The sequence below is a fragment of the Barbatula barbatula genome (genome assembly GCF_947034865.1).
Source record: "Barbatula barbatula genome assembly, chromosome: 1".
In the NCBI taxonomy this organism is placed as follows: domain Eukaryota; kingdom Metazoa; phylum Chordata; class Actinopteri; order Cypriniformes; family Nemacheilidae; genus Barbatula; species Barbatula barbatula.
The window spans coordinates 7985460-7997176 of record NC_136766.1 but is presented as its reverse complement, the minus strand read 5'-3'; the positions used below and the strand labels follow the sequence as shown (position 1 = coordinate 7997176).

Sequence of the window (11717 nt, the reverse complement as noted above, 5' to 3'; positions counted from 1 at the left end):
TGCTGCTCGCAGAATTCATCATTAGCAATGAGTGTTAAGTGGACACGCACACACTCTTTCAATTTGAGAATCTTTAAATAGCTATTATAAACACAAGGACAATACTGGATTGTTTATGCAAAGCCTAATATGCTTTGGACTCTTCGTTGAGCAACCTAAAAAATATGTGCAATCTTCATTGAAAAATGTACATATACGCAGCATATACATTGATAAATACAACTGACAACCCCTAAATTGTCCTGAAATGTATAGCTTACTGTTAGACAGCCCTGTTAACTCTCTATCTTTCACTCTTCGTTTTACCCTCACTCACTCACTCACTCTTTCTTTTCTGCACTCTCTCTCTCTCTCTCTCTCTCTCTCTCTCTCTCTCTCTCCCTATTCAGCAATGTCAGCTCAGCTTGTGTCAGTCTCTATGAGATACACTCTGCTGGCAAGCGCGCGTGACTCTGTTTTCTTACCAGGATCTTGTTCATGCCATGTGACCGGCACAGACCTGCCTCAGGACTGCTGGATTTCATTACCCTCCCAGTTCTGTGTGCGTGTTTGCATGAGTCAGATTTCACGGGTGAAAACAGATTTTGACCGCTGTGCGCCGGAGCTCTGTTTTGCTCTTGCTACGTCTGGCTGCTAAATCTGTCCTGTGCTGTTACTTACGCAATAAAACACAACATGGATGTTTTACTGCTGCTGCTGCTGCTGCTGCTTGCCATGATGGCCTTATTTTATATATTTACATTCCGATGCACTGGCCAATGTATTTAGACTGGGTAAGTCGAACAATCTTTGGAAATATGATGATGGCCTTCAGTCAGAGAGTCCTGAAAGGACAAAAAAAAATATTCAGATCCATCTCATATGCTTTAAAATTCTTTTAAAAAGAAATAACCTTATTGAATAAAGTTATACATTCATCAACTGGACTTACATTTACATTTAGTCATTTAGCAAACGCTTTTATCCAAAGCGACTTACAGATGAGGAAACATTGGAAGCAATTATAACAACATAGGCAACAAAATAGCCTACATAAGTGCATCAAAACTAGTCCATTTAAGCCTAGCACAGTATACAAAGCTAAGAATAGTGTGGGTTTTTTTTAATAATAAGAAAGAAAGGGAGGTTAAATCAATCAGCGACGTGTTGACGGAAGAGATGCGTTTTCAGGCGTTTTTTAAGGAGGGCAAGCTGATCTTGTAGAAGCAGGTAGATCATTGAATCTGTTGCAAATAGAGCGAAATAAAGACAGCTGTGTTCATGAAAAACATATAAACACAATACAGTGTTTGGCTGCCAAAAACCCCGAAATAGAATCGGCACTGTACTGTGAACCCCATGTTATTAAAAGTCTGCCTGACCCACACAAACAATCCGCCTCTCTATTCCAGGTCTTGCATCAGTCCCGAATAACCTTGTTCTGGCACGCACAATGTATTAATTTAAGCTGTGCTGACTAGACCAACACTTACAATACTTATCATTTAAGACATCTCTGGTGTGAAGTCAGTCGATGACAGCCACATATACGTTCTTATTGTAGATCTGGTCTGAATAAAGTCTTATAACGGGATTTATTTTAGTTTGTTTATTCGTTACACGAATGATCTTACATTTTACAACGTGTGACTCCTGCGAGGATCACGTGTGGATTTCTAACATTAAGTTTCATGCGCCAGGAGATTACCAAAAACGAAAAGGTTAAAGAAAGGGGCCGGCTGTGACAGTGACAGGTAGCAACAAAACAACACCGCAACGCAGTTGGTTGACACGCAAACACCTGTAGCCAATCAAAATTCCCGAAACAACAAGTCACGGATTGCTAGAATGTAAGACGCGAATTGGTTGGCTGGTAAAAGTCAGTAAGTTCTGAATATTAAACGCGCGCTGATTAGTCGGTGACGTTTGCCTAGAGAGCCGGAGGGGAGGAGGCTATAAATGCTGCGCGAACGCGCTCCGTCTCATTTGTTTTGAGAGAGTGTATGGATGGATGTATGAAAGAAAGGGACGTTTGCGTGGGTCTTTGGGCTATTTGAAGTAAATTATTTTAACAATTACGTCTGTTTTACAACGGTAAGTGTCATTTTTGCTAGATCTCGTCTTTAAAAAAACATTTAAAATGTTTTTGTCTAAATTGTGCATTTTTATATAATAGCTGTGAATTATAATGTATGCGTTTGCAGTAGAAATCCGATTAGGCAGTTTAGCTGTTTGTCTATAATCGAGACCGTTGTTTGCAGTGCAATTGAGCAAAACAGCCGCGTTATACTTTTGTTAGGACGGGATTGTGCATCGATCGTAGTTTTGCATTTCTAGATGTTCTTGCTTGCATGACTCTATACACGCAGACTTTACTCGGATTGTTTATTCCCTTCCAGCACTTTGTACAACTGAAAAGGTGTTCACGATGGTTGCAACAAGCACACTCAACAGAAACTCTGAATGCCTTTCCGAATTCGCTGATCGTGGGTATGACCAGGCTTGCATCGATTATGGTGAGATGTATTTTTATTGCACGTTATATAGCGTTGAATGTCTTTGATTTGTAACGAGGTTTTCAAACAATGGCACTGCTGAGTGAAGGACTTGTTTACAGCGCTGTTGGTGCAGCACTGCAGAGGTGATGTCAACACCGAGATGAAGTCATTGTGTTTCTCATCTCCTTTGTGACCATGAGGGTAGAAAATTGATGGGTACTTATTGCAATTGGTGGTTTTGGATAGGCTGTTTTCTGAATCACCTGAGGCTTAACAATTTCCTTTTAAGTGTACCTCCCACTTGAAGATTATGGTTTAACGTGTTTACGTGTTCTCTTTCCAGAAATGGACTTTTGGGAGAGGTGTTTGGCTGCGCCCTACCTTGGTGCAGAAGTGTGCGAGGAACATGCATGTCAACAGCTTGCCCGGATGCTGGAGGGATGTCTGGCAAGGGCCAAGGCTAGCAAGCTGCAATGTGCCCATGTGCTTGTTCCAGAGACTCTCACCCGGCGGGTGGCCCGGGATGTGCTCCGACTGGCTGCGGAGGAACCTTGTGGGTTAAGGGGCTGTGTGCTGGACGTACGTCTGGAGCTGGAGAAGGAGCAGCAGCGGCACTGCGAGAGACTTGAACGCCTTGCTTGCGACGCAAGTGTGGTGCCAACCTTTGAATTGACACTGGTTTTCAAACAGGATGGTGGTGGTTGGCCAAGCCTGCGTGAGTTTTTACGTATTGGTACATGTTTTCCACCTGGTACACGGCGGGCACTTAAACTGCGCCCTGGATTTCGGCTGATTAAGAAGAAACTGTACTCCTCGGCTGCTGGAACTGTAATTGAGGAGTGCTAAAAAGGATATTTTGGACAGGGCGGGGAAGTGTTTAAGGGTACAATGCACTGACAACTTAAGTACAATGAATGTAAGTTTGCTGAGGAGTCTGCTTAGGTGCAGCTCATGTTTTGTACGCTTTTTTCACCATTGATATTAGGGCTGTTTTGGTTTTGGGAGTGGTATTGTAACAAAATGGGGAGTTTTGTAATAATTGGTGTACTGGGTGTACTGTAGTTTCTGGAAGTATTTAGGCAAGTGTTGTTCATGTTGTGGCCTTGACTTTGTGCCAGCCTCATTCAAAAAGAACACAATTTTACGCTCGAGTGAAGGGTGCACAACGCGTTTCCCCATAATTTTATTTCACGTGTAAATCCCTAAATTAGAATAATTTCTAAATTCCCAGTTAACATTGGCTGTTCATGCTGTCGAAGAAGGCATCACTTTAAAGGGGGCCATATTTCTGAATGTATTGTGCTTTCTTTGAGTGTCTGTGTCACCATGTTAATGGTTGTTGCACAACTGTTCGTCTAATGTTTGTCCTTTTGTGCTTGAGCTTTATTTTATCCTTGTTACTGAATAAACTTGTATATTTTTGTTATATGCTGTGCTTTTTACGGCAGCTGAACATTTTTCTTTACAAAATTTACTTCAAAAGTTGAAAAGCCTTGTCTATTTGACAATAAACTCTATTTTCAAACACTTTTGCATACTGACAAGTTAATTTTGCTTCTTGTGAACCTCCACCTCGCTTTGTCTCATTCTGTGCAAATGTAACATTTACAGTACACTTTACATTATTCCAGTGACTTAAGTGACACGCCACACAATCTTTGCAGATATTGACTTGATCTGCTTCAACGGCCAGTTTTATTTAAAGCACCTGCATGTAGCCTATTTAGAACTATTTGGTTTCCTGAAAGGCACCAATATTTGTGACCGCCATTAACATAAAGGTATCCCATGGGACGTCAACTTCCGAACCCACAGGAATGATCTACACCCTTTGTGTTACATTTCACCTATGCTGTTAAATGAAGTCCTGTGTATTTGCTAAAACCGTTCTGCATGCAACTGTTTTCGGTTCATGACAACGTGTGGAATTTAGTTTCTCCAACTTATGCCTGCACTGTTGCAGGGTATAACTTGCACTAGACTAATGGGCATTTGTTCAGTAGAACGCGTAATTTCAACAGGAGTAGTTGTCTAGACATTTTGCATCCTGCAGTCAGAGAAACAGATTTGTGATTGTTTCTATAATTTGCAACTTATTCTTGAAAAGAACAATATCCTTAATGTATGAAATTAATATAGTGGGTGGAAAGCATATTTGTGCATGCGCAAATAAATGACTAACAAGTACCACTTTTCTTCATTTAATATGCATTTTATGGAATTGGAAAATGTATCTTTAGTAATCGTATGTGCAAGAAAGCTGAGTAGACTGTATTGGCACTTTCTCATGCAAGTCCATGTGTGCAGAGCTGTGTGAAGTGAATTCCCAGGGTCAGAGATTCTTTGGTTCATATGATATGGTTGTTTAAAATGCTTTGAGAATAAAGAATTGTGACCTAATAGGCAGGATCGGAATTTCTTGAAAGCAGCCTGTTTGTCTTTTTGTATTTTCTAAAGATGATGAATCTCTGATAAATTGTGTTGTATTAAATTTCTTATTTCCTTATCCCAATTATTCTTTATTTTGCTATACAATTACTTTCATAAATTCATTTCTATCTAGTTATTATCTATATTACTTAATGATATATTCTACATTCTGTTGGATGCTGCATTTGTTTTGTCTTCACAAGAAGATATGAGTGTGCCATGGTCTCATTCTCAAGGTGCATAAAAACGTCACAAGACAATGTTGTGAAGCAGTAATTTTCCACTTTCTATGTTGGTATAATAACACCTGCTCAATGTGTTTAGTCAGACGAAGTCGGACAAAGTAAGACGGAGATAGAGTGAACTCTACACAGAGTTAGAATGGGCATCTGAAAGCATCTATGTTTTATTATTATAACATCACTTCGTCTCCTGCCTGCTGTTCTAACATCCAAGTCTACAGGATAGTTAGATCTATCAGTCTTGGCGTATGAACGAGATGGAACAACACTGCGGTATCATTTTGGATCAATAACAAGATAGCAGAGTCTATCAGATCTATCAGACCTATGTAAGAGTTGAGAATAGATGATTTGATATTATGACAAAACTTGTAATGTTATATTTTCTAATGAAGAATCTCAGGCATAGAAAACCATCCGCATTTAAAGTAGTTCATTCTGTCATCATTTAACCTCTCGTCATTTCAAACCTTTATGACTGTCTTTCTTCCACACACACAAAAGACGATATTTTGAAGAAAGTGGCTAACCGAACAGCACTATCCCCCATTCACTTATATTGTATGGGCACAGAACCAATGCAAATGAATGGGGGCCAGTTAACAAAATTATTTAAAGAATCTTCTTTTGTGTTCTACAGAAGATAGAAAGTCTTAAAAGAGGGTTTTATGTAAATGATGACAAAATTTATCTTTTTGGGTATACTATCACTCAAAACTTTTGAAAGGTATGACTGTTTTACACGTAATATGTGACACAGTGACACTTTTACTGTTCAAGAGCTACAAACACACTGTTACCTTGATGTTTGATCCAGCTTAGTAAACAGACTTAACAGGAAGGATCTACTGCGGATCATATCCTGTTGCCATCATGCGGTTAAAGGCCATACGTTCCAACAGTCAATCATCAGGTCACTTAATGTTTCATATGTGAACAACAAAAACATACGTTTGTTATGAAATACTTTTTTGGCTGTCTGTTCACTTTTCTTCAGATATTCTGTTTTGTAACTCTCACATTCATTGTACTTAAGTTGTCAGTGCATATTACCCTTAAACACTTCCCTGCCCTGTCCAAAATATCCTTTTTAGCACTCCTCTGTTTACTTCTTCAGCGTTTCAGTGATTCACACACTCTTAAGCTTAATATTCTTTCAATTGAAACTGATGTAGTGTTGAATTTGTGGTATATTTGGATGGATAGTTAGGGTAAGGACGTCATCTTATAAATGTATTAATGTATGTCTGTTGAAATATTAAAATGAATCAGTTTAATCAAGCAGGATGCCAGGATGCCAAATTTTTTTATTTTTTGCATTCTTTCATTTCGCAGATGCTTTTATCCAAAGCGACTTACAGTTGAGGAAGAGGTGAGTTATAACTAAGCTATATTAAGGCATGGCCACAGTGTTTTTGCCAAGATGTCTAGAACAACATCCCAAAAAATCACATAACCTGCTGCGTCTGAAATCACATACTGTCACAGTACATACTGTAATAGATAAAGTACCCATTTATCGACCGTTAAAACAGTACATATATGTGCAGGTGCATTATGATCATGCAGTATAATCTGTATAACTTTCGCTTAGAAAAAGCTGCCTGGTTTTGTGACACTAAATTATAAATGAATAGGAGTTATGTGAACCCATACCCAACCCAAAGCATAACCAACATTACAGTATACCTAATCCTAAAATTGTTCATAGAATGTTGTTCTAGGACCAACATGGATATTTAACCCGATATTATCATATTTGAAGCATACTGTTTACATCAACAACAGCAATGATATATTTAAAGAGAGAACCAGCGAGTTTTACATCTCTTAGTTTGTGTCCTGTTTAAATTACACAAGGTGCTTGTTACCTTTTGTGACTTGTGCCTGTAATTCTGTGAAACACATGCTCCACAAACATGGCCCACATACATTTATGTACACACTGTGTGGGAGTGTGTGGTATTCTCATCATATTGGGTCAATCCACAGAGCAACACATTTGGGCTCTGTTTTAACAGTTTTGGAGCATCAGTTGTGTTCATTTAATGCAAAGTTATAAATATTAGAAACATTTTAGCAAATACACTGTGCCAATGATAAACAGCTGTTAATCTACTAAACATATACTAAAAGCATACGTGAACACATAATAAATATAAGTGTAGGGTATATTTATGCAAGCCATGATGAAAAGTTAAACAGAACAAACTGATGCTTTGATTTGGGTGTTCAGAATATGCTTGTTACCTAATTTGTCTTCCCAGTTAACTGTTTTGTCCTTTGTTGAGCCATAATGTCCTTTTGCTGTCCTGTTTGGAATGAAACTGTTCATAAAAATACTTGGCAACTAGGCCACAAGGCTCTGGCAGCAATAGTGTTTTGGGCGTTGTCTCACTTTGGTCCTATCAAATGAATTGTTTCTTAAGTAAAAGTCAGTTCAACATACCTTAAACAACTGATTGTCCAAAAATATCAAAACACAGTAATGTTACCAAGTCTTATCAGGTAGAGCATGCAGCCATTTGGTCAATTTGAAAAACTAAAAGGGATTGCTCACCCAAAATTGAAAATTCTGTCTTCATTTAAATTACCGTCACATTGTTCTAAATCTGTATAAATGTCTTCGTTTTGATGAACACAGAGAAAGATATTTGGAAGAATGCTTGTAACAGTTCTTGGCCACCATTGACTACCATAGAAGAAAAATGTATTTATAAATGTATTTGCTCTGTTGAACACAAAAGAAGATTATTTGAAGAATGTAGAAAGCAAACAGTTCTTGGGCACTTTTGACTAGCATTGTGCTTTTTCCTACTATGGTACACTTTAAAATGTAACTGATGATCTCACTAATAAAATTAAGTGAACATAACTTATTTTGAATAAGTTTGCTGACCTTACTAACTTTAATAAAGTAAGGACAACTTTTTTGCATGGAAAGTTAATAAACTCAAAATATTCAATTACCTCTACTTAAAATAATAAGTATTTTGAAATTGTTCGAGTGGTCATGCACAGTTCTACCAGTAGGATGAGCCGATTTGAAACGCAATACCATTATTTCTGGGGAAGAGCACATGGAAAGGTGAGTCAGTGCTTGTTTGTCTTATTTTTAATATCTGAATTGCTTTGTATACATAATTGATTGTTTAATAATCAGATTAAATAAACTAGTGTTACACATGAACATAAGATGTGGTTTTATTTTGATCAAATTGTTGGATTGTTCTAATCGAAATGAGGAGTCTAGCATTAGCAAGTCGCTATAATCGTTAGGTTTATATTTACATTTGCGTTTATCTGAAGAATGTCTGTTACATTTGGGACGCCATAAGAGTGAGTAAATATGGCAATTTTCAAATATCCCTTTAACACAAGTTGAGTATATAATTGTTATTAAGTTGTGCCAACTTAAAATTTATAAAATACTTTACTTGGAAATTTTAAGGCAATCGGGTTTCCTCAATTTTTCTAAGTAAAGTCAACTAATTACATTTTACAGTGTAGTCAATGATGGCCAAGACTTATTTGGTTATAAGCATTCTTCCAATTTTCTTTCTCTATGCTCATCAGAACTGTATCCACATCTGGAACAATTTGAGGGTGAGAAGATGATAACTCAAATGATAAACTGTCCATTTAAAATCTCTGAAAAAGTGACACAAATCCGAACTCAAAATCTGTATATTTGCATTGTGTACCTGCTCACTTGGAGATATTAAACAATGATCTTTCACTCATTTAGTCATTTTTGTTTGTTAGGAGCAGATTATTGCCAAAACGTTTATCAAATAATTATATCAGATGATTTTCTCACACAGGTCGATTGAATCCTAGCTGGAATTCCTTTTCTAAATCTGTCCATTTGACATTGCCTTGTAAAGAAAATTGGAGGTAGAATTTGCTCTTCTCTGAGTGTTTAAGGCAGATCTTTCTGGGATACATAAAGACCAGCTCAAATGCAACTATGTTAGTCTCATACATTTGCACTGTATTCAGTTAAATAAAATGTAATTCATCTGTTCAAAGTTGTTCCAGGGACAAAATGAATTCTTCCAAGATTTTGTGATTTTTTTTTATTTGATTTCGTGTAATGTGCACCATTATACCATCATGAGGTTGTGTAAAATAAATATTAAACATAAAATAAAAATAAAACATTTATTTGGTTAACTATTCCTTTAGGAGACATTGCCTTCGCTTTAAAGTGAATGCCTTGATGATACATTTGTGTGCAAATGTATGCATGGTTTGCAGTGATTGGAGCTAATGGGCTTGCAACTGTGTATTCATGTGCTTGTTTGAAACTGGACCTAACTGGTGTGGCATACTGGCCATTCCACAATATCAGAATTCATTTTGACACAGTGGTGCTTCAACAGTTGCTTCACTGAACTGCATAAATCTAGATTATATTACTTTCTACTTGAAATGTGAATATGTATTCATTGGATACTTTAATGTAACCACTAAAAATATCACTAATTATTTAGTTGCTCTTGGACCTCAAATTATGTGAAGATTCGGTTCTCAGATTTTGCTTTGTTAGGCCGGCACAAAATGGAATGTAATTTACTCACAAGGTTTAAGGAGTACCCCAACCCTTGCATATTCTTATTTCATATTGTCTAATTTGATTATGCATGTATAATATTCAGTAATAGTACAGCCAATACATAGATTCTATCTTGGCTTTTGGATTAATTTGTTGACACCAGTTAGACGTACACAAGCTGATCACAGAAATGAAAATAGTTATTTGATCATTGGGTCATTTGTAATTTATATTCAATTCAATTTTATTTTATTGATATAGTGGAAAATGTATCTTTAATTTTCATTGTTCCAAAGCAGCTTTACATCATAATAAGAAAATTTATAAAAATAATATTATAGAGATAAATGAAAGAGAATATACGGCATTAAGATAGATGGTATTATTGCAAGGTATTCTCAATGTACACTGATGTCGCTGGATTGTCAAAAATTTAAAATTATTCAATCAAATTATTTAATATTGTTATCAGGACTGGGAGCCCAATATTACAATATACCAAACAATTTGCGATATTAATCAAAGTATATTTAATTTAGGTATATTATCATTTTAAACATTATGATCAGGACTGGAACCAAAACTCCACTATAGATGTATATGTGTATCTCTGTTAAGGAGACATAAATGGGTCAGAGCAATCCGAGGGGTAAGATGAATTACAAACAGATATATGTGAAATGTGGAATCAGGGTCTCAAGTTTCAGATCCTATAATCAACACTGGTAGTAGTGCACGTAGTTCATGAGTGTGCTTGTTGTGGTTGTCGTCTCAGGATCATATTCCCATGAGGGTTGGTCAAGTACGATGAGAATGTGGTAGTTTGAGAGAAGAGACATTCTTTTGAACTAGTATATTCACAAGTAATTGTGGCACTGAACTTTAAATTGTGACACTGAAGCTTAACTGCTTTATATGTTTATCCCAAAAAGATATCGGACTACTAAAATAATACAATACAAATGTATTGTGTTTTAAAGATGGAAACTAAAATGTTGTTATTTACCCAATGATCACGGTATCTGAACATGCTAAGCAAATTAAAGGCATATCATCTTGTTAATAAAATTAAACTCTGCTACTTTTACTTTTCAGAAACATGCATGCACCACTTCATGTTCATGATATAACAACTTACAGCCACCTTGTGGATATCAAGAAACAAGCGATGAAGTAAACTTCATGAAGAGAAATAAATCTGAACACAAATAAAAAAGTAAACTAAAATACAATTTGCCAACAAAACTGTTCATCGATCTTAAAAGGTCCATCCCCCAATCAATTGAAGTCTTCAGTAGACAATTTAAATGCATTCTATAGGAGGTCTAAAAAACAAAAGTTGTCTCAGCTGGACACGGGTATTTCACACCCTCAATATGGACCATTTTGTATACTATTGTCTTCCTATCACATCTTTATTTACTCAGCCTATCATCTGCGAGATCTGTAAATTCTGTAAATAAACCCATAGAGGCAGCAGACAATAAAATAAATTTAATGTTGACTTTAAATGTTGATGTCACAAAGTATATTTTCATGCAATGTAAGTCGCTTTGGATAAAAGTAATAAGACTAATGTAATTACATGACTTCTGAAGATTTATAGATTTAATTCATTTACTTTTGGCTAAGATCTAGGACGTTTACTGCATGTATAAGTAATGTGAAATAGGTTTGTGCTCATATAAACATGTAATGTCTCTCCAACTCTTGTTGCATCTAATTTTTGGAATTGCTTGAAAGCAGCTAGACTTTGCAGAGCCACAAACTAAAGTGCAAAGTCAACGCAACTGCGAAAAGAAACGTTAACCATCCAAACTTAAGTGCATTGACTGCATTCCATTAACTATGCAACTATAAACACCAAAATATGCACTTTATTTTTTTATTTGCTCAATGAATAAATAACCCCCCGCATTGTTGCAAAAACTACAGTACCCGGCCAAGCAAATCGACTCCAAATGCGATGCCTTGCCCGTTGTTTGTGAGGGTCATAAAGCCGCAATGTAA

General features: G+C 36.5%; 1 protein-coding gene across 4 annotated transcripts; it reads left to right on the top strand.

Annotated features, from left to right (window-relative positions):
• The first annotated feature begins 1904 nt into the window (after positions 1 to 1904).
• Positions 1905 to 11412, top strand: LOC306900632 (DNA damage-inducible transcript 4-like protein). 4 transcript variants are annotated; one of them, XM_079467783.1, is made up of 5 exons: positions 1964 to 2073; positions 2379 to 2495; positions 2821 to 3192; positions 6485 to 6521; positions 10803 to 11412. In XM_079467783.1, exons 2-5 carry the CDS (start codon positions 2408 to 2410, stop codon positions 10882 to 10884), a joined length of 579 nt encoding a protein of 192 aa, XP_079323909.1. In that variant the 5' UTR covers positions 1964 to 2073; positions 2379 to 2407; the 3' UTR covers positions 10885 to 11412. The 4 variants fall into 4 exon arrangements, with proteins under 4 accessions (XP_079323908.1, XP_079323909.1, XP_079323911.1 ...); XM_079467785.1 differs by lacking the exons at positions 6485 to 6521; positions 10803 to 11412 and adding an exon at positions 2554 to 2693 and having other exon boundaries at positions 1967 to 2073; positions 2379 to 2469; positions 2821 to 4875; XM_079467784.1 differs by lacking the exons at positions 6485 to 6521; positions 10803 to 11412 and adding an exon at positions 2597 to 2693 and having other exon boundaries at positions 1967 to 2073; positions 2821 to 4875.
• The last annotated feature ends 305 nt before the right edge of the window (positions 11413 to 11717 follow it).